The 23,400-nt window shown below is 47.2% G+C and overlaps 1 protein-coding gene across 1 annotated transcript; it reads left to right on the top strand.

Annotated features, from left to right (window-relative positions):
- The first annotated feature begins 19,628 nt into the window (after positions 1–19,628).
- On the top strand, positions 19,629–23,110 carry LOC110297190 (cell adhesion molecule CEACAM15-like). The gene is made up of 3 exons (XM_021165930.2): positions 19,629–19,689; positions 21,263–21,622; positions 22,827–23,110. The coding sequence occupies exons 1-3, from the start codon at positions 19,629–19,631 to the stop codon at positions 23,108–23,110; spliced, it is 705 nt and encodes a 234-aa protein (XP_021021589.1).
- Positions 23,111–23,400: the final 290 nt, after the last annotated feature.

The raw sequence follows: 23,400 nt of genomic DNA, 5'->3' as shown, positions 1-23,400 counted from the left end.
GCCCAACCTTCATCTTGTAGCTCATGACTTTAACCTGACCTCCTGTTTCTGCCCTAACTATGCGGTCATGTTATACTTTGTAACAGGGCCTTTTGGACTCTGGAGATTCCCTCTCCTCCCTGCCTCTACACCCAGCCAATCAGCCTAAAGGTTACAAAGCACTGTTTTGTCTGCATAGTCTAAATGTTGCAAAGACTGCAAATGCACCTCTCCCTGGGTTTTCCCATATAAAAGCTGACCCTGAGCCCGCCCCTGTCGTGGATGCTTGATTTCCAGCTCCTGGCTGAGTCCTTGATTAATCAGTCTTGGAGTGTGTGTTCAACAAACATTGATATCTGACTAAGACTGATGTCAGAGTGGTTTGGGTAGCTAATCCTGAACCCCAATACTACCATCTCTGTCAGTTCTGGGCATGTAGGAATCTGTTTCATCCAAGTCACTCCAGTGTGCACATAGAAATTGAATTCTTAGTATTCTGAAGAATGGACAGTAAGGTCTCAAATTTCACTTCCATTGTTAGTAATATTGCTCTTTAACTTATAAACTTAATATAATTAGAGTTTCTCAATATCGTTGGTGATTTTTTGTTTGTTTGTTTTTGTTTTTGTTTTTAGAGACAGGGTTTCTCTGTGTAGCTCTGGCTGTCCTGGAACTCACTTTGTAGACCAGGCTGACCTCGAACTCAGAAATCCACCCACCTCTGCCTCCCAAGTGCTGGGATTAAAGGCGTGCGCCACCACGCCCAGCTCGGTGATTTTTGAAGAACCAGCACTTCTCTGTTTTTCTTGCCAGTTTTAGCCTTCTTCCCTCTTCTCTCAGTTTCTGCCTTCCACTAACCAGTCCTTAGTGTGAGGTTAGAGGTTACAGGGGTGTTGGTCTTTTCTTTTTCTAGTACCAAGGCCTCACTACGTAACCTCAACCAGCCTCAAACTTGAATCCTCCTGCCTCAGCCTCCCGAATGCTGAAATGCTAGGTCACACTCCCCTATCCTGCTCTCCCACTGGCTTTTGGTTTAGTCTGGTCTTCATTCTATATGTTTATAGTATTAAGTGCTCATTTGAATTTTTCTTTTTAAATGCAAATCTTTTTAGACTAAGTGCTTTGAGTGCTTGCTTCTTGATTCTTACCTTCTTTTTGTTTTATTTTGTTTTTTTTTTTTTTCAAGACAGGGTTTCTCTGTATATCCCTATGTCCCTGGCTGTCCTGGAACTCATATTCTTTTCCTTTAAAACTTGCAACACATATTAAACTTCCTTAAGAGGTATATTCTTAAGTCCTAGCCAGAGCAATTCGACAACAAAAGGAGGTCAAGGGGATACAAATTGGAAAGGAGGAAGTCAAAATATCACTATTTGCAGATGATATGATAGTATATACGAGTGACCCTAAAAATTCCACCAGAGAACTCCTAAACCTGATAAACAGCTTCAGTGCAGTAGCTAGATATAAAATGAACTCAAACAAATCAGTGGCCTTTCTCTACACAAAGGATAAACAGGATGAGAAAGAAATTAAGGAAACAACACCCTTCACAATAGTCACAAAAAATATAAAATACCTTGGTGTGATTCTAACTAAGGAAGAAAAATATCTGTATGACAAGAACTTCAAGTCTCTGAAGAAAGAAATTGAAGATCTCAGAAGATGGAAAGATCTCCCATGCTCATGGATTGGCAGGATTAATATAGTCAAAATGGCTATCCTGCCAAAAGCAATCTACAGATTCAATGCAATCCCCATCAAAATTCCAGCTCAATTCTTCACTGAGTTAGAAAGGGCAATTTGTAAATTCATTTGGAATAACAAAAATCCTAGGATAGCAAAAACTATTCTCAACAATAAAAGAACCTCTGGGTGATTCACCATGCCTGACCTCAAGCTGTACTACAGAGCAATTGTGATAAAAACTGCATGGTACTGGTACAGAGACAGACATGTAAATCAATGGAATAGAATTGAAGACCCTGAAATGAACCCGCACACCTATGGTCACTTGATCTTTGACAAAGAAGCTAAAACCATCCAGTGGGGAAAAAAAAAAACAGCATTTTCAACAAATGGTGCTGGCACAACTGGTGGTTATCACATAGAAGAATGCGAATTGATCCATTTTTATCTCCTTGTACAAAACTCAAGTCTAAGTGGATCAAAGACCTCCACATAAAACCAGAGATACTGAAATTTATAGAGGAGAAAGTGGGGAAAATCCTCGAAGATATGGGCACAGGGGGAAAATTCCTAAACAGAACAGCAATGGCCTGTACTGTAAGATCAAGAATCAAATGGGACCTTATAAAATTGCAAAGCTTTTGTAGGGCAAAAGACACTGTCAATAAGACAAAGAGGCCACCAACAGGTTGGGAAAGAATTTTTACCAATCCTAAATCTGATAGGGGACTAATATCCAATATATACAAAGAGCTCAAGAAGCTGAACTCCAGAAATTCAAATAACCCCATTTAAAAATGGGGTACAGAGCTAAACAAAGAAGTCTCAACTGAGGAATACCGAAGGGCTGAGAAGCACTTGAAAAAATGTTCAACATCCTTAATCATCAGGGAAATGCAACTCAAAACAACCCTGAGATTCCACCTCACACCAGTCAGAATGGCTAAGATCAAATTTTCAGATGACAGCAGATACTGGCAAGGATGTGGAGAAAGAGAAACACTCCTCCATTGCTGGTGGGATTGCAAGCTTGTACAACCACTCTGGAAATCAGTCTGGTGGTTCCTCAGAAAACTGGACATAGTACTACGGGAGGATCCAGCAATACCTCTCCTGGGCATATATCCAGAAGATGTTCCAACTGGTAATAAGGACACATGCTCAACTATGTTCATCGCAGCCCTATTTCTAATAGCCAGAAGCTGGAAAGAAATCAGATGTCCCTCAACAGAGGAATGGATACAGAAAATGTGGTACAGTTACACAATGGAGTACTACTCAGCTATTAAAAACAATGAATTTATGAAATTCTTAGGCAAATAGATGTATCTGGAGGATATCATCCTGAGTGAGGTAACCCAATCACAAAAGAAGTCACTTGATATGCACTCACTGATAAGTGGATATTAGCCCAGAAACCTAGAATACCCAAGATACAATTTGCAATACACAAGAAAATCAAGAAGGAAGACCAACGCGTGGCTACTTCATTCCTCTTTAGAATAGGGAGCAAAACACCTATGGAAGGAGTTACAGAGACAAAGTTTGGAGCTTAGACGAAAGGATGGACCATCCAAAGACTGCCCCACCCAGGGGTCCATCCCATAATCAGCCACCAAACGCAGACACTATTGCATACACCAGCAAGTTTTTGCTGAAAGGACCCTGATATAGCTGTCTCGTATGAGGCTATGCCAGTGCCTGGCAAATACAGAAGTGGATGCTCACAGTCATCTATAGGATGGAACACAGGGCCCCCAATGGAGGAGCTAGAGAAAGTACCCAAGGAGCTGAAGGGGTCGGCAACCCTATAGGTGGAACAACAATATGAACTAATCAGTACCCCTAGAGCTCGTGTCTCTAGCTGCATTGGGAAGAGAGGCTCCTTGGTCTTGCAAACTTTATATGCCCCAGTACAGGGGAAAGCCAGGGCCAAGAAGTGGGAGTGAGTGGGTAGGGGAGCAGGGCAGGGGGAGGGTATAGGGGACTTTGAGATACCATTTGAAATGTAAATGAAGAAAATATCTAATAAAATTTTATTTTAAAAAGAGGTATATTCTTATCATATTGCATATGAAAATCACCTTCCATGTCATCTAGAACTTTGAAAATGTTCTTCAATAGTATTGAAAGACTCTGAGAGGAGCCCCTCGCTCAGGCCTCAGGACAATAGCAGACACCCAAGAACTCACGATAGACTGAGCTTGTTGCAAACCACATGAGGCTTTATTCGGGGAAAGCCAGAGCTCTGGGGACGACTCATATCCCGTGCAGGGGTAGAGGAGTCGACCTCAAGAGGAAAGAGGTCCCAGTTTTTATAGGCCCTCAGGGGGGAAAGGAGAAGGGGGAGAGTAGGGGATTTCCAGATCTAAACAATGTCTATTCTCAAGAAATGGGTATGGGAGGGGTACAAGGAAAGAGTCTGGTGCAGGTGTAGCAACTCAGGATTGGCCGGGCTCTGGTGGCTGGGGAGATTTTCTGATTCTTTCTCAGCAACCAATATCACAAACACCTGGCAATGGGCTTCATCAGTGGGCACACATACATGGGTTCAAGGAACAGTCAAAACATTGGCAGACACACAGGTTCAAGGAGTGGCCAGAGCATTGTGCACCTCTATTTTTCTAAATCAGTGAAGCTAGTTCTGCTAACAGTGACATCTATCTTGCCAATTTCAGGGCTTCTGTGACCTTTTACATTCTGTCAGGATCTTTCAGTATGGTCTTCCCAAATGTAGCCTAGAGCAGTGAGGTTCCTGTGGGTCTCCAGCATCACACCTTTGTAGAGACTCTTCTGAGAGGGACCGAGCATTCTTCCCAAGTGAAGTTCACGTGCATGTCATCATAGGTTACGACAGCCACGTCTGGAGTTCTGAGCTTGCCTGAGCTCCCCTCACAGCACCCAGCAGAGGCACTCAGAACACATCCCACAGAAACACTGCTACATTAGACAGAAACTTGCAGCTACTTGCTCTATTTCCTTTGGGCTGTTCCTGCTGCATCAGACCAGCCCTCAAGGCCATGTGCTCAGGTCCTTACCTGCGACCCCCTGCCTGGTAACTCAAACTCCACCTCTCTCTATTCGCCCCCAGTAATTGGCTGTCATCATTGTTATTTAACCAATAGTTTTAAATTAGGAAGCAAGGTTTAGACAACAAAGGCTGGTATATGTGAGGATCTATTTGTCTTGGAGCAACTAGACCTTGTGGTACAGAATTTGGCATTTGATACAAGCAGCACCAGACCAACCCCCTACTCTATCCCCTTACCCACCCAGCTAGGCTGAGGGACAAACACAGTGAGGAACATAGCTCCGGATATCTCGTAGCTCAGCCTAGTGCCTCGCTAAGGACTCAGGACACATCTTCCCACTAAAGACAAAGGGCTGAATGCTGGTAGAGCTTTCTCTCTTCTGTCCTCGAGTCACTTTTAACCAGCTGCCAGCCTCCTACCACTGCCCAGTCACTCACTACTGAAGTAGAGCTTCCCACGGTTGCTATAAGGGGATATGTCCTCCTGCTTTCAAATAATCTGCCAAACAATGTTCAAGTGTTTTACTGGCACATACAGGAAATTCCAATGCACGGTATGTGTTAGTGTTATGAGATATAATGTGGCGGTGACGGTGGCAGCAGCAGCGCTGGCTATACAGACCTAGTATAAAGATTTATTGAGGGGGAAGGGAGCAGGGACCTGGAAAGGGTAGAGGCAGGGAACGTGATTCAGGAGACAAGAACAGAAAGAGAGAAAGAGAGGAAGAGAGAAAGAGAGGAAGAGAGAAAGAGATGCCTGCCAGGAACATGTCGGGGGAGGGGGTAGGAAGGAAGGGAGGGAGAAAGAAGAGGAGAGGGGCTGGAGTAGTGATCAGTCCTCTTCTAGCTGCTGCTGCACATGGCTCGGAGGGGGTGGGCGATGATGTGAACTGCTGCTAGGTAGCTGTTGGGGAGAGCCTAGTGGAATTGTCTGTAAAGCGTACAATTAGCCTTTAATTGACCTGTGTAGGGTCCTGATACAACAGCAGAGTGACTGTATACCCCAATGGGTCACAGCTGCTGTGGAACTTCACGCAGAGGCACACCTGCATGTTGTCACCCTATACCTGCTACACCATACAAACCTTACAACTGAAGAATATATGTGAATCTCCACATATACAGTGACCTTAGGGTACTGGTGGGCTTCATTCCATTCTATACAGGACTGTCAGGCCTGTACTGTCCGTGTCTCCAGTCTGGGTTTGAGCATTTAGTGCAACAGAATCTTACATCTCATTTCACAGGCAGAGACAGGAGGGTCTGTGCTAGGTAAGCTCAGCCCAAGGATGTCAGCTTCGGACCATGAGCATGGCCCTGAGAGAGTCTGTGGGTGTCAGGCAGGGTCTGACTCAGGAAGCCATGGAATCCTCAAAGCGAGGTGAGCACCAGGAAGCCAGAGGCTCCAGACCTCTGTCCCAGAATCCCCTCCAAGTAGCCCTGAGAAGTTTTCCTTCCAGGCTAGATTTCGACCTCCTGTTAGAGCTGACAGGGGATGGCTTTCTTCCGTGTCTGAGTTCCCAGACAGACGCGTGTGAGCCAGGCCGCTTAGGCATCTCCTTCCACAGACTGAGTGTAGATGATATAGTTAGACAGGTGCTAGGCCATTAGCCACTTATTCTGATGGGCTTAGGTGATGTCAGAAAAGCCAGGGTCCCCAAGGCCAGGAACAAAGGAGGCAGACAGTTCTCCTAATTGCTTGCTGTCAGGAGGTCTGATCCAGGAAATTCTATGGTGTAGCCAAATGGTAACACACAGCTGATTTGCAGGAGGTTGGTTACTGATCATGTTTAAGCTTCTCCTACAGTGACCGTTTACCACATATTCTATTACAGGGAAACACACACACAAGGCAGTGGCTGAATCAGGGCCACGCCGGTCATGGGGAGCAGATCGGTTGCAGTTGGTTGAGATCTGATGAACTTCTTTAACTTAGTCTCCATTTCTGTCTCTTCATGGAGATTGGGTCATAGCCCTCCGTCCCAGCCAACAATGTCCTATTAACCCAGAGTATTCCCTAGTCCCCACCTGCCTCTCAGAAAACCCTGGACTCTCCATCTGCAGGCTCTGTAATCATCAGGGCCTGTATCTCAATGAGAGGATGACTCTGTCCCAGAAAAGCAGCAGACTCAGGATAGGTCGGGCCAGGAGGGAGGATGCTCGGGAGGTCTCCAACCAGTACAGCTCTGTGGGGTTTGGGGGTGGAGGGCTCTTTCCCAACAAGAGTCATTACTGCCAGGGCACCCCCCACCCCCGCCTCACCTCAGAACAGAGGAGATAAGGAGTCGGGGAGGGGTGAGTGAGGCAGGCGATGGTGTTCAGGGGAATCTAGCAGCTTACTGACCAGAAAACAAACCGCTTCGCAACTCAGACTGCCTAGCACCCGGGTGTTTCTTTATTTATACAGGTTTCTCAGAACAAAGACTAATGATTATCCATTAAGTGGTTGATTTTTCATTACGTGTTCAGGGATACAAGTTTAGTCCCAGCTAGAAAATACAAACAGAACAGATTTTTTTTTTAATCAGCCCTATAACTCCAATTTAAAGAGCCTAAAAATATCTCCTCCAAAGCAAGCTCATTCATTATATGACAGGCTGGTTTTTAGGCTGTAGGGTTTTTGTGGGTTTTTTCTTCTTCTTCTTCTTCTTTTTTTTTTTTTTTTTTTTTGGTTTTTCGAGACAGGGTTTCTCTGTGTAGCCCTGGCTGTCCTGGAACTCACTCTGTAGACCAGGCTGGCCTCGAACTCAGAAATCCGCCTGCCTCTGCCTCCCGAGTGCTGGGATTAAAGGCGTGCGCCACCACGCCCGGCTAGGCTGTAGGTTTGAAGCACTCCAGACAAACAGAAAACATCTGAACCCATCTTTTTATGAATAGCAAATACTAACACCTAACTTCTTTTACTATGTTTCGTCATCCATGCTATAAAGTAGGAAACGTTTATTTTCGTCAATCTATTGTTACCTACTGATTCTAGTCCTCCAGGGCTATACCGTGTATACCCTATCTTTAAACTACATTTGACAGAGCTCTAAACCTACAATAAAAAGAAGCCTTGAATCCGTAACCCATTCTCCTGTCCAGTCAGGGTTTGTCAATTGTCTCTGTCTGCCCCGCATCAGACATCAACTACACTGTTTGAGTTAGCGCAAGAGCAGATACTCCAAGAAGGTTCTGGAGTAATGATGGCCTCATCTGGCGATGTGCTTATCTGTACTTAATGATCTCGGGGGGTGGGGGGATAAGGAAGACTTCCAAAGAGTGGGAAGATAAAGCTAAGTTTAGGATTTTCCTAAAAAGACTCAGGTGTAATTTTTCTCCGGAAATTGAATCACAGTGCAGGAAGTCCCTAAGAAGGCAGCATGCAGAGACCAAACCCCAAAAGTTAGAGGTAAAGGACAGCAATTGTACCAATCTGCTCAGCACTGTTGGAACTGTGTCTAGCAGCTGTGCTAGCTTCATAACTCTCACATTTCTAGCGGATAAGGCTGGGCCAGGTCTCCCAGTCCAAATGTCTGTGACCAGTGAGTGACCCTGCCTCTCTTCATGTGCCACAGTGGGGGATTTCTTTGTCAATGATACAAAAAATGGAGACAAGATTCTGGGGAGAAAAGCACCAGTGGCCATGCTAAGACAGCCACCGTGGTGACACAAGCCTGTAAGTCCAAGACGCGACCCCAGGATAAAGCCCGAGTCAGGGGTACTGGGCAGCGGGAGCTACAAAGGGAGACTCTACTTCCCACCTCCAAAAACCCGCATCGATAGAGTCAGGTCAATGAACAAATGACTTAATTAGATAATTAGGTTAGATTAATTAATAGGTTAAGAGCTTAGGTTCTGAATCAAATATAGTCAACCTTCACAGTCCATGGGCAACTGACTTCACGAGTCCCCAAACTTCTGGATGCTCCGAGTTTCTGGTTAAAATGGGTGTAATGTTTGCATAGAGATACACAACCCCTCATGAACTAAGTCATTTTTGGGACATTTCACCAATGCTGGCTACACAGCAGTCATGTTGAGAAGTGAGGAACAGTGACGGGAGAAGGGACTGTCCACATTTCACTCAGGACACAACTTGTTTCTTGATGGTTTGACCTACAGTTTGTTTAATCCGTGGTTGTAAATTACTGGCACATTAAAGCCCAACTGGACTAAGTTTGTTACATTGAATAATTCTATAAACTAACAATTATAGTATGATCTTGCTCAGGATTCTTTTTTTTCTTTCTTTCTTTCTTCTTTCTTTCTTCCTTCCTTTTTTAAAAGATTTATTTATGTATTTATTATATGCAAGTACACTGACGCTGTCTTCAGACACCCCAGAAGAGGGAGTCAGATTTCATTACAGATGGTTGTGAGCCACCATGTGGTTGCTGGGATTTGAGCTCAGGACTTTCGGAAGAACAGTCAGTGCTCTTAACTGCTGAGCCATCTCTCCAGCCCTTTCTCCCTCTTTCTTAAAAATAGTTTGGGGGCTGGAGAGATGGCTCAGTGGTTAAGAACACTGGCTGCTCTTCCAGAAGATCCAGGTTCAATTTTCAGCCTCCACATGGCAGCTCGCAACTGGAGTCTGTGACTTCCAGGGAATCTGATGCCCTCTTCTGGCTTCCACTGGCACTACATGCACACAGAACACAGACATGCAGGAGGCAAAACACCCGTAAACGTAAAAATAAATGAACAATATTCTGGTATTTCAGTAAATATTATTTGTTGCTTCCTACTCCACCTTACATCATTTAGTTTCCAAATAACAGACACAAAACCTTGGGAGCTGGTGAGATGGCTCAGCAGTTAAGAGCACTAACTATTCTTCTGAAGGTCCTGAGTTCAAATCCCAGCAACCACATGGTGGCTCAGAACCATCTGTAATGAGATCTGATGCCCTCTTCTGGTGTGTCTGAAGACAGCTACAGTGTACTTACATATAACAATAAATTAAACCTTAAAAAAAAAGACATAAAACCTTTATATTTATAATAAACCTTAAAGCACTAGAGATGGGCAGATACCAACCCTCTGTGCTATTTTGTCTACTTCTCTGTTAATAATCCCAAGATGTCACTTGCTGTGTTGTGTGTGGGTTGCTCCTACTCCAACTGGCTTGCCCTCATGGCCAGGCTCTGACAATTCACCTACCCCATGGTGCCTTCTTCCTTTCTCCTCCTCTCCCCTCACTGTCTCTGCCTCAGACCCCAACCCTGGAAACTGAAGCCCTACCTATCTCTCTTCTGCCCTGCTACAGGCTGTAGGCATCTTTTTTTAAATTAAAAGACTTATTTATTATGTATATGAGGTTTATTTATTGTTATATGTAAATATACTGTAGCTGTCTTTAGACACACCAGCAGAAGGCATCAGATACCATTACGGGTGGTTGTGAGCCACCATGTGGTTGCTGGGATTTGAACTCAGGACCTTCGGAAGAACAGTCAGCGCTCTTAACCGCTTAAGAGCATCACCAGCCCTGTAGGTATCTTTATTCAACAAATAGTTTTAAATTAAGAGGCAAGGTTTGCACAACAAAAGCTGGCATACATGAGAATTCACTCCTCTTGAGGCAAGTAGACCTTGGGATAAAGAATTTAGCATTATGATACATAGCAACAAACCAAACCTCAGCATTTTGGTGTGTTGAGAAATATGTGTGTGATTTATGATTTATTGTTTATGATTTTAGTCAATCCTGGCAGAGCCTGCCTTTAATCTCAGCGCGTGGAAGGCAGAAGGAAGCAGGTGGATCACTGTAAGTTTGACCCTAGCCTGATCTACATAGTGAGTTCCAGGTCAACCAGACCCTGTCGAAAGAAAGAAAAAGAAAGAGAGAGAGAGAAGAGGAGGAGGAGGAGAAATAGGAAGAGGAAGAAGAAGAGGAGGGAAGGGAAGGGAAGGGAAGGGAAGGGAAGGGAAGGGAAGGGAAGGGAAGGGAAGGGAAGGGAAGGGAAGGGAAGGGAAGGGAAGGGAAGGGAAGGGAAGGGAAGGGAAGGGAAGGGAAGGGAAGGGAAGGGAAGATGAACAATCACACACATTTATCACTTGGTCCATTTTGAGGTGTACAGATGAATGGCATGTTGTATCACCATTATCAATGTCCATTTTCAAACCTCTCTGAACCTGTTCCGATTCCTTATAGCCCAGCCTGCCTTCACCAAACTAAGAACAATCACTGCCGGGACAAGCCGGGGCTTCCTTTCCCGTCAGCGGGCTACACTCTGTCCCCAGTCCTCGGACCCCTCCACTCCGTTCTAGGCTCTTCCGCAACTCCCAGCCGCGCCTGGATGTTCAAGAGCCCTATGGCCCTGGCCTCATCAAAGGTCCAGGATCCCCGAACCAGCTCCGGCTTCTTCCCACATCTCAGACTGCACTTTCTGGCCTCGGAGCGGTGTTCTGGGCTTCCCTACCGTCCAACACCTGCCCTGGCAGCAGTGTGGGACAAGCACAGTCAAACTACGTGTTCTGCCTCCCCAGCGGCCATGCCCTGCGGCAGGGCGGAAGCAGACTCACCCACAAGAATGTGACAAAGATGTCTATGAAGGCTGTTCAGGAATCAGTAGAATCGTGTTGGGAAAGAGGACCAATCCATTTCCACCAGTGCGAACATTCAGAATTCCAGTCCAAAAGAAAGGCCCCAGAGCAGTTGTGTCCGGATTTTTCTGGGTATGTGGGAGGATGTGACCTGAGTCCTGGAGAGAAGAATGGTGGCTCCATCATTTTGGGATAGCGCTTCCAGTGGCTAACCTTGGCTATTCTGGGATGCCCTTTGTAATTCCCCTATAGTCACAATGACTTTTCCCATGAGAGACGCCAGGAGGAAGGCGACTGCTCACGGTCCCCTGACACAGCGGTGTGCTCAGACATAGGAAGCTCTGGGAGGTTAGAGCAGGCTTGTAGGACAAAACTGCAGCTCTGCTAGGACAGAGACTAAAGTGTCTGACTCCAGAAAAATACATTCTGTGTGTTGTGTGTGTGTGTCCGGATTCCGGATGCCGCCCCCTGGCGATAGATATGGAGAACTGCAGGGTATGTTCAGGGCTCTGTCCAAAACCGCAATCTGTTACTGTTCGCCAAGCACTTGCCAGGAGAACCTGTTTCCTTGGGAACCCTGACTTTCCTGTGGGCTCTCATAACCCAGCAGGACAGTTGGCTTATTGCCTGGGTGGGCACTTGTCCCCTATGCCTGCCCCACTCCCACCCCAAGACCGAGAAGGAGAAGCTGGGTGACTTAGCCTAAACATAATTATCATGGTACTAATGGCTGGGCCCACATGCTACAAGGCATGGGAATCAAATAAAGCTTTGCTCCCTCTGCTATAACAGGAAGTCAGTCTCCAACACTGGAGACGACCTCCCCAGAGTCACCTGGGGACCAGCCTGGTACAAGCTGGGCGGCCAGAGCTTCCTGGTGCTCAACTCTCCGTGAGGAGATCAGGGTTTTCTCAGCCAGGCCCTGCCTGACACCCACAGACTCTCTCCGGGCCATGTTCCTGGTGAAGCCCGGAGAATTTCGGCTCAGTCTGGTGTCCTTGGGTTGAGTTACCTACCATAGCCCCTCCTCCCGGACTCCCAGGGTGGAGTCCGATGAAGAATTGAAATCCACTGCAATTTGTCTCTGCCATGTGTGTCCTGCACTAAATGCTCAAACACCCATATGGGAACACAATACAAAAGGAGACAAACACAAATCAGGCTCGACTGTACTGAGTGTGTACATTAAAATTAACCCACCCAGTACCCAGAGATCCCTGTGTACATGGGTGAACATGTATGTATCAGTTTGTTTTAAACATATGCACCTAGTCTTCATAGAGTGTTGAATCCAGTGTGGTTTGGCGTGATGTTCTGTAATGGCAGGGATCCTCCTGAGTATATTGTCTCTCTACCTCTGTGTTTAGGCTCCAGTCTACGGAAATTAATGGCTAGTACACATTATGTATTTTCAAGGCTGATGCGGCCGAGCAGTGGTGGCACATGCCTTTAATCCCAGCACTGGGGAGGCAGAGACAGGCAGATTTCGAGGCCAGCCTGGTCTACAGAGTGAGTTCCAGGACAGCCAGGGCTACACAGAGAAACCCTGTCTCAAAAACAAAACAAAACAAAACAAAACAAAACAAAACAAAACAAAACAAAACAAAAACATGGCTGATGCCTGCAGTGACCTCTTTGTACCAGGACAAGACTTGATGATTCTTTGGCAGATTAGGGACACATAGAGGCCCTAATTGGTAGAAATTGTGCAGAGGTGGGAAGAATCTACCAGGCTAGTCACAAGCTAGAAATAGAGAAATCCATTAGTATTTAGACTTTGTGATGCAGTAATGTTATTTGGAAGTTTCTACCCCACACTTAGATCATTATAATTCCCAAATAAAAAACACAAAACCTTTATATTTATAATAAGCCTTAAGAGCACTAGAGCGCCAGGCGGTGGTGGCGCACACCTTTAATCCCAGCACTTGGAAGGCAGAGGCAGACGAATTTATGAGTTCGAGGCCAGCCTGGTCTACAAAGTGAGTTCCAGGACAGCCAGGGCTATACAGAGAAACCCTGTCCTGAAAAACAAAAACAAAAAAACAAACAAAAACAAAACAAACAAACAAACAAACAAAGAACACTAGAGCTAGGCAGGTATCAACTCTCTATGTTAGTTGGTCTAATGCCCTGTCAGTAACCCAGAGATATCACTTGCCATGTTCTGCCTGGGCCGCTCTCTTGGCCATGTGCTCACAATCTAACTACCCCATGGCAACTTCCTCCTCCTCCTTCTCCTCCCTCCTTCCTTCCTCATGGTCTCTGCCTCAGACCCCAAGCCTGGGGACCAAAACCCCACCTACCTCTCTTCTGCCCTGCTACAGGCTGTAAGCCTCTTTATTCAAACAATAGTTTCAAATTAAGAAGGAAGGTTACATATTATCACTTGGTGTACCAGAGGATCGCTGAGGATCTCCTCCTGAGGGCAGTCAGATATCGGGGCCAGTATTACAATACACAACCACAGACCAAACCTTTGTCTTGAGTGGGAATGTAGGGGCGTACGTCCTGAACAGGTGTGCACTGAACTTGCCTGGAGTGCTGGTTCAGCTTACTAGATTGTAGAATCCAAAATAAGTTCAAGACCATCTAGCCCCTTCCCCTCTGAAGGGACTTTCAGAAACATAATGGTCAAAATGACTGAGTCTACAGCTGCCAAAACAAAATGAACCATAAAAATAACCATAACAAGATTAGCAGTTCCCAGAGAAATTCCCCTTCCCTTCACCACTCTGAATTCTGAAAGAAAGAATGAAAGAAAGAAAGAAAGAGAGAAAGAAAGAAAGAAAGAAAGAAAGAAAGAAAGAAAGAAAGAAACCACAAACCGCCCTGACCTTGTCCATAGCTGTGACGGTAATAGCTGTGACATTAATATCTGACCCATAGTTCAAAATGCACTGCTGCTTTGCTGACCAAATCATAATAACCCTCCATAAGGGCAGGCAAAGTGAGCCACGAGGCCAAAGGAAGTCACTATTCAAACCAACCAATGCCTGAAAAGGTTACTTGCTACACCAATGAGAATAAGCCAGCTAGCCCTGTTGCCTGAATCTGCCCCTTACAAGGTAAAAAAAAAAAAAAAAAAAAAAAAAGGTGTGTTCTTTGTTTGTTCTGGGTCTCTCCTCTGCCCTGGGTGCTGAGAGGGGGGGTCCCCAATGCATTGGATTAATAAAAATCCTCTTGCAGTTTTCAGTGATGGTGGTCTCTGTGGTCTTTGTGAGTGGGGTCTTTTGATGGACTCCAACAGATGAAGGAGGCAACATGGCCTCCATTCTCTGGTTGCCCCTGAACCTGTCACTTCCCCCACATGAGCTCTCTCCTTGGGATTCTGTGTGACTCACCACTCACTGCCCTAAGATCCATGCTGACTCTCACAGTCCTTGGAGGGGGTGCAGCCTTCCCTGGCTCTTCCTCTCCAGACCCTGTCTCTTAACTTTCTCTCTTTAATCTCTGCTCTCCTGTCGTTCCAATAAGCACCTGGCTTCACTTCTAAATGTCCTTGATGGTGTTACAGCTTGTTAGACCTGGGGCTTCATCAGGATAGAAACTGGTCTAATCTTTGTGGAAGGCACAGTACCTGGAAAAGGCTCAGATATCAATCAATCAATCAATCAATCAATCACCAATCAGCAAGTGTCCCAGGGCCCTACATGTCCTGGGTGCAGTCACAAATCCTCGGGTTTTAAGTAATGACCCTTACATAACATGGTTTAACTGTGTGTGTGTGTGTGTGTGTGTGTGTGTATGTGTGTGTGTGTGTGTGTGTATGTGCATTCTCTAACACTGATGTGGAAGGCAGAGGCCAACTTGCAATACTCAGATCTTTCTTACAATGCGGAATCTGAGGATTGAACTCAGGTCCTCAGACCAAGTGCCCAAGGTTCCTCCCCGTGCCCCCACCCCCTTTACTACTTCCTCTTCAGTGAGGACTGCCTGCTGCTGAGCCTCTGTCCCCCTGTGTCTGCTCCTCTCAGGTCCTTGGTCTCCTTTGGAGACCCCAGGAAGCCTCTCGCTCCCTCTTCTCCCCCAGGGTCAGAGGATGGCTCCTTCCCCACCTGTCCATCTGACCACAGGCCTGCACCTTTAAGCCAGATCTGGAGCCTCAAGCTACTTATGCTCCCTGCAGCTGCTGGGGGAGAACAAACTGAGCAAACGGAATCTTGTTCTTCAGTGCTCGCTCCTTGTAACTTATGCCATGCCGAACTAAATCATGAGGTGTGAAACTTCCCACCACGCTAACAGAACAGAAGCAATAGGACTTCCCTTTGTCCTGGGAATTGGTCCAGGGCTCTCAGAGAGAGCGTGCTTAGGGATTTGGTCCTGAGATGAAGGCTGCTGTCTGAAGAGGTTCTGTGGCCTCTCCTCCATCCCTTCCTCCCCTCCCCTCCTCCCTCACTCCCCCACCCCCTTCATTTTCATCATGGTGAGGCTCTTCTCCAGGGTTTAAGCAAAGGCCTCTCCTTCCCTTGAGCCCCTGGCACGTCCAGACTCTGCCACTTCCTGTTGTTTCTGAGTAATCCTCTTCCTCCACTCCAGGCCCCACCATGACCTCAGACCCTCTATCTGGACAAACCCTGCTGAGGGAATGACCTCCACTTCCTGTGCATGTGGATCTCCCACCTGGAGAGGGTAAGAGGTCCCCTTGCACACAGGTAAGCCTTGGAGAAGCCAGGAAAGTTAAACACCCAGGCTTGTCTCTTCAATGGAAAGAGGTGTTTGCCTGTCTTCCTCCGGGAACGCAGGGAAAGGGTGTAGTTTACAATCTGCTGGTCTCTAGCTCTCTGTAAGGCCAGCTGCATTGAGTCTCCCAGAGTACTATGTGCGTGTATCCCTGACATCCCCCTGCATCTTGAGCCTTGCTTCTTAGTCTATGCAAGCATCCTCATGACAGTGGTCTCATACTCTACATCAGCCTAAGTGACCGCTGTGTTATCTCAGGGTCAGGCGCTATGTTTACCTCAGCCATTCTCCACAGACCCTCATCTTGAGCACTGTCTGTAAGTCACCAGAACCCATGTTCATGGAAGAAGCTGTATGGACTCTGCAGAGAGTCTCAATGTCACCATGCCTTGAGCTTTGCTGTACCCTTGGGACCGAGTTAGTTATCATCAGGAAACTTTCCCCCAAATCATGCTGTACTGCTTAAATATAACTAAAAGCACCTAGTGTCAGACTCCAGCAGCATCTGTCTAATTCTGGCTGAACTGAACTTCATTCTGACGTCACCCGATTGTCTCCCTGCCTACTGATGAGTTCAGCGGTCCCACACCCACACTGATGGCTTTCTTATTTATGATACTGAGAGGAGAAGCCCTTGTTATCAGGGTGTCATTTGTTGAAAGAGAGGAAGGGAGGGAGAAGGGGAAGGAGGGAGGGGGATTTCCAGGCCTCTGCTGCCTCCTCAGTGCTCCCTCTGTGGAGAGCAGCTTCAGGTTCAGCCCTGCTCCTGTGCTCCATGCTGTGCTCTCAGCTCTGCTGTCTTCCTCTGAGCTCAGCCTCCTCCCAGGCAGCAGCTCCCTCCAGAATTGCATGATCTGTGTCTAAGACACTGCTCTGTCTCTCCCGTGTCCATTCCACCTCCCATCCCTGTCCCCTTATCCTTATGGTTCAGCCCTCCACACCATAGAGTGAGCAGCAAGGCTGAGAGGTGCACTGTGCCCTCAAAGAACTGCAGCTCTCCCCAGCAATGGCCTCTGTTGAGTTCTAGCTTGGGTCTGTCAATACCAGGGGGACTCCTGGCCTCTCTACATGATGTTTCTGACACTGAAACACAGCTGATCATCCAGGTGTCCTGAAAATAGAATCCACATCCAGCAGGGAGGTGACAGATGTCTCCCAGGGCTAGGAAGCAACTAAGTGTGTGGTGACTGTGTAACAGAACTCATCTAAGGTCACTGGTGTCACTGATCAGAGTTCTGTTCAGGCGCCCAAGAGCAGTTGTGTCAGCTGTGTATGACATTCCATGTCTACAGGAGGAAGTGACCAGAATCCTGGAAATAGGATGCATGTCCATCTTCCTGAAGAAAGTTGCAGAGATACCTTGAGTCCCCTGTAATGCTGGCTTGGGCCTTAATCTCTAATGAAAGTCTACACTGGGCTAAGGATGCTGTGTAGCAGGCAGAGTGCTTGCCTAGCACGCCCTGGGTCAGACTCCAGAACAGCATCATCCAGAAGTGCTGTACCTCCCTGTCATCCTAGCCCTGGGGAGCTGGAGGCACGAGAGCCACCCATCCTCAGCTGCATATGATACCAGCCCAAATGGGCAACCGGAGAGCGTGTCTCAGCAAACACAAACAAAGGAGAAATATTGTAGTCAGGTCTGGCAGTGGTAGCACACACCATTATTCCCAGCACTGAGGAAGCAGAGGCAGGGGGATCTCTGTGGGTTCAAGGGTAGTCTGGTCTACAGAGTGAGTTCTAGGGCAGCCTGGGCTACACAGAAAAACCCTGTCATGAAAAACCAATAAATAAAATAAAATAAAACTTAAAAACTTCTTAAGAGCTTCAGAATGCTTCCGAGTACAATATATATTCTTATGCACATTATAATATAACACATAAAATATAATATATATTTTGTTTTCTAAGGTAGGGTTCCTTTTTGTAGCCCTGGCTATCCCACAATTGCTTTGTGTAGACTAGGCTGGCCTCGAACTCACTAGATCTGCCTGTCTCTGCTTCTTGAGCATTGTGATCAAATACGTGCACCACCACCGCTGGCTTCTTTTTATGTTTTAAAAACATATTCGACATCATTAGGTAAATAGTCCTTCCAGAGACCTTAGAGGTTTTATAAGTCAAGGTTATACAACTATTAAGTGGCACCTTACTGTTGTATGTGTGTAGCCTCAGCACTTAGGAGACTGAGGCAGGAGAATTCGTGTGTTGGGAATGTATAATGAGTTTTAGGCTTACTAGGTTCAATTAAAAGTAAACACAAAATAATAAATGTGAATGAATCATTAATTCAGTGTTAAAGCAATGGGAGACTGGGGAATCAGTTTCATGGTGGTCAAAAGAGAAACATTTTTCTCTACTTACTAACTGCTGTCCTTGCCTAGTCTAGTCCATCAGGCTGAGTCAGATGGCCCCTTCTGGGTACAGTGACTCTTTCCTGTTGCTTAATGAATTTTTCTCTTGTGTGACCTGAGTGCAAGGCCAGGACTCCCAAGCTCACCTCCAGTGTGTCTAATCTAGATCGGTGCACAAGGGAGGGGCTCAGGACTGAGGTTCCTTTGTGGGTGCAGGTAACTAGACAGGGCCTTCCCGGTGCTTAAGAAGGTGAATAGTAGCCAAGAAAGCCAAATCCGGTCTGGAGAAATGACTCAGTGGTTAAGAGAAACGACTGCTCTACCAGAGGTCCTGAGTTCAATTCCCAGCAACCACATGGTGGCTCACAACCATCTGTAATGGGATCTGATGCTCTCTTCTGGTGTGGCTGAAGACAGCAACAGTGTAGTCATATGAATAAAAGAAATAAAACAAATTAAAAAAAGAAAAGAAAAAAAGAAAGCCAAATCCGGGAACCAGGCTTCTTTGGGGCCGCCATCTTCCATCCCCTCCCTACCTTACACCTCTCCTGTCACCTGCACCAGGACAAATGAACAAACAGCTGACCAATTATGCTTCTAAGAAGAAGCAGAGGCTGCCAGCTTGAGCCTCCACCAAGATTCCCCAGTGTGACCCTGGAGACCTGCACAGCTAGAAGTCACGTGAACCAGAGCCTTAGGGACTGGGTAGAGCTTGAGGTCTGGATGTTAATCAGAGAGATGCATGAGCTGTAAAAATTAAAAATAAATAAAACCACAATAGTTTTGCAGAGAATGCTGGGGAGTTGGGACAGTTGCCCTCTCCTGTGTCACAGGCAGTAGGAGGAATGGGTAAGCAGTTTTGGAGGAGGAGAGCAATCTGAGGGGCCCAGGTGGTCAGGACCCACTTCCTGATCTAGTGGTTGTTCCCAGGTGCAAAAAGGGGAGAGAAATGCAGAACTTCAGAAATAGGGCAAATGGCAGCCATTCAGGCTATGGAGACCCAATAAAGTCAAAATGCTGGGACTAAAGTTGAGTTTGGGAGGAAGGCAGAAGAAGATGAAATCCATTCATGACTTTTCTTAATATTGGAGGATCTTCGACCATTATTTATAACATAAGAATTTTTGAATGCATTATTTAAAAAAAAAATAAACCTTAAAGAATGAATGGGTTTAGAGACAGGTGGGGTGGGGGAGGGAAAAGAAGAAGGGACAGACCTCCAGCAAGAAGAGTTGACACAGATCACAGATCATAGCCTTGGGCAGATTCCCTGCACACAGCCCATGTGACTCTGGGAGATGTCCCTGGGGTAAGGACAGGAGAAATAAGAGGGAAGGCTCCACAGGGCAGACACCAGGACAGCACACATGGGAGCAGAGACCATGGAGTCCCCTTCTCTGTTTCTCTGCAAAGGGCTCCTGCTCACAGGTGAGGCCAGCCCTGGAGAGGTGTGAGGAGGATGCTCTGACAGGAAGGGACCCTGGGAGGACACTCTGCTTCAGGCTGAGAGGAGAGGACACGGAGGGACCCAGGCTGCTCAGGTGGATGCTCTCAGGGAGCAAGGAGTGCTCAGAGGGGAGGCAAAGCCAGATCCCTCTTTATTTAAAGTTACCAGTGCCAACAGGACACATGGCTGTGCCCTGACTGTTGGAGTCCTCACAGGAGTGGCCATCATAATGGGGGTTTGCTCTCCACCAGAGATTTCCCAGGGCACAGCACACAGAGGACCACAAATGCCCTGGGTCAGATCCAGGCTCCAGTGTTCGTGCTCATCAGGGACTCTGGAATGGGGGTCAGGGCCTTGATGCTGAGCTGTGAGGTTTGCTTGGGAGGGAGTGCAGGGGACAGGGCTGTGCTGGGGCTTTTGACACAGAAAAGACAGGCAATGGGGGTGGAGAGAGAGTGGAGAAGGGCCTGGGACTCTACAGAGGACATGGCAGTCTCCTCCCTCTGAGGAGGAAGAGCTGGCAGCAGGGCACAGAGGAAATGTTGGGACAAAAGAGGAGGTGGCCCTGGAGAGATTCTCTTGATGGGAAGAGAGAAGTGAGCTGCAATCCAGGACTCAGACAAGGCTCTCTTTGAGGCTGCAGGGTTTATGCAGTGTGAGAGAGGATGGGTGTGTGTGGTTGGGAAGGGGAAAGCAGGAAAGCGGGATTGATTCTCTCTGTGGGGAAGTGAGGAATCCGCAGGGAAGCTGCGGAGGAAGGGTGCCTTAGTGCCTTCAGTGGGTGAGCAGGGGGTGCCTTAACCTGTGAAGATGGAGGTTGCATGTTCCTAGGTGCCTGCCACTCTCAGGAATCAGGACACCTAGGAAGGACACTGTCTTAGGAACTGAGACAGGCTGTTCCTCTCTTCATACAGCTTCAGGGAACCCAGAATCTACTGGAAGGGCAGCTTGGGAGATAGGGAGTTAGCTACCTGCTGACAACTCCCACCACCACACACACCACACACACATGCTCACGCACACACATACACACACACACACACACACACACTGTAAGCCCCTAGACACCCCCAGCCCTGCAATTCATTCATTCATTCATTCATTCATTCTTCCACAGAAGTCTGAGCCTTTCTCAGGACATGGCCTTCCTAAAGCTCTTTCCCTAGGCCCTGTCCGCATGGACTGGAAGACGAGGCATGAGAGCTTTTAGAAAACACAGCAAGGGGTTGATTGCAAACACAGGGAACAGAACAACAGCATTTGGTAGTGATGACCCAGGGTCTCTGGAGAAGGCCAAGGAAGGCATCCCCAAGCTCAGTGTATATTTGCAGAGTGAGTGGGGAGCCACGCAGGGAGGAGAGAGAGCCATGCAAAGGGCACTCCAACTCTAGGGGACTGGGGAATATAGATGATGCAGTTCCCCTGCACTGAGCAAGAGAGGCACACCCTCACCCCACACCTCAGCTAAGAGATGAACACACCTACCTGCTCAGGACTTGGGGGTCATCTCACCAAACACTAAGGTCCCGATATTGACGGGATTTTCTCTCCTAGCCTTCCTCTTAACCTGCTGGAATGCACCCGCCACTGCCGAGCTCACTATTGAATTACTGCCACCCATGGTTGCCGAAGGTGGAAACTCCGTTCTGTTTGTGCATGAAATGCCACTGAACGTCCAGGCGTTTTACTGGTACAAACAGAGAGATTCGACAAAGAGCTACGAAGTCGCACGGTACTTAACACCCACGAACCAAAGTTCGAAGATGCCTCAGCACAGTGATAGGAAAACCGTATTCTACAGTGGATCCCTGCTGATCAGAAACGTCACCAAGGCTGACAGTGGAGTCTATACCTTACTGACATTTAACACGGAAATGGAAAGCGAATTAACACATGTGCATCTGGAAGTGCACGGTAAGTGGTTGCATGGCCTCTGGGTGCTAGGGCGGGGGTGGGGAGTGCGCTCGTTTTATTTATAGGACCATCAGGCATTGGCTATGCCCATCTCCTGCGTGTGTCTCCTCGCTGGCATTTGAGCATTTAGTGCAGGACATACACCGAGGAGGAAAACCTACAATAGGTCAGAGTTCTTTCCCTGACTCCACCCCCCAGAGAAGAGGGCGCACTCTGTAACAGTCTGAGTGTTGGGGCTTCCCCGTGAACTCTCGGGATTCCGGCAATGTCTGGTTAAGGAATTCATGGGGTCCTCACAGTAAGGTGGCCACAAAGAAGTCCTGACTCCAGATCTCTGCACGAGCATCTAGTCCAGGGGACCCTGGGGACCTTCACGTCCTGTGAGAGATGACACGGATCAAGGCTTTATTGCTTATTTGTCTCATAGCAGGTGGAAACAGCCTCTGGAGGACCACTGTCAGACTAGGTCACTCTGGCACAGCTTTCTCCTGAGTCTCAGCATGCAGAGCCCAGATGGACAGGTGCCCATGCTGTGAGCCAACTGTTCTGAGGGTCTCATGAGGATACAGGTCCTCCTGGCAACTGCTTGTCCTCAGGGGTCCAGCCCAGTCAACTCTCCCTCGTAGGCTGAGTAATAGACTCTGACATTTTGAGCAGCTCCAATCTCTAATGAGTCCTTGTTTACATTTAAGATCACTTTATAGACATGGTAATGATCATTTATCATGTGTCATCATCGTTGTCATCATCATTATAATAATAATTATTATTATTTTATATATTTTATAATATCAATAACAATTGCTATTGTTTGGTTTTTCAAGACAGAATTTCTCTATGTAGCCCTAGCTATCCCAAAACTCACTCTATAGACCAGGCTGGCCTGGAACTCACGGAGAGCCACCTGCCTCTGTCTCTCTGCATCCCCTCTGCCTCTGCCTCTGGTGCTGGGATTAAAGGCATGTGCCACCACTGCCCAGCCAAGTGCTCTATTATATAAAAACAGAAACACAGGAAACACAGTGGCTAAATTAGGGCAACATAGACCAAGGGTGGCAGATCTGAAGCAGTACATATCTGTCTACAGCCTTGATCCCAACTTCTCCACCCTGGAGGCCATTCTAGGTGTCTGTGGACCAGAGAGGGCTGGTTGAGATCTGAGGGTGAGCCACCATCATTCAGTCCCTCCTCTGTTCCTTCACAGAGCCCGTGGCACAGCCTACCCTCCAAGCAGACAGCACCACAGTGACGGAAGCTGGTTCTGTGACCCTCACGTGCTTCTCAGAAGACCCTGGACTCTCCATCCGCTGGCTCTTCAATCACCAGGGCCTGTATTTCAGTGACAGGATGACTCTGTCCCAGAAAAACAGCAGACTTACCATAGACCCAGCCAAGAGGGAGGATGCTGGGGAGTACCAGTGCGAGGTCTCCAACGGCTACAGCTCTAAGATGAGTCTCGCGCTCCAAATGTCTGTGGCTAGTGAGTGACCTGTCATCCCAGGGTAAAACTCCAGTCAGCAGGAGCATGAGTTTGAACCAGCCAGGGTTACAAAGAGAGACCGAGTCTCAAAAACAATCAACACAGTAAGCAAAACTACAAAGGGATTATAACTTAGGTTCTGAGTTGAATATGGCCAGTCCTCCAGATCCATGGAGAGCTGATTCCAGGAGTCCCCAAATTTCTGGATGTTTTGAGTCCCTTGTTGAAAACAGTGTAGTGTTTGCATAGAGACAGACACATTCTCCTCTCATGTGCCCCAGTCATGCCTCACACCGTT

The sequence above is a fragment of the Mus caroli genome, unplaced genomic scaffold (genome assembly GCF_978045245.1).
Source record: "Mus caroli unplaced genomic scaffold, Mus_caroli_1 scaffold_8, whole genome shotgun sequence".
Taxonomy (NCBI): domain Eukaryota; kingdom Metazoa; phylum Chordata; class Mammalia; order Rodentia; family Muridae; genus Mus; species Mus caroli.
The sequence above is the reverse complement of the archived record's forward strand: the minus strand, read 5'-3'. Positions and strand labels throughout refer to the sequence as shown.

What these genes read in the sequence shown, in the direction of transcription:
- LOC110297190 (XM_021165930.2), top strand. Translation starts at nt 19,629, where the DNA reads ATGGGAGCAGAGACCATGGAGTCCCCTTCTCTGTTTCTCTGCAAAGGG. An exon ending in CAAAGGGCTCCTGCTCACAG is followed by an intron (nt 19,690 to 21,262) that starts GTGAGGCCAGCC and finishes TTTCTCTCCTAG; the next exon opens with CCTTCCTCTTAACCTGCTGG. An exon ending in TGTGCATCTGGAAGTGCACG is followed by an intron (nt 21,623 to 22,826) that starts GTAAGTGGTTGC and finishes GTTCCTTCACAG; the next exon opens with AGCCCGTGGCACAGCCTACC.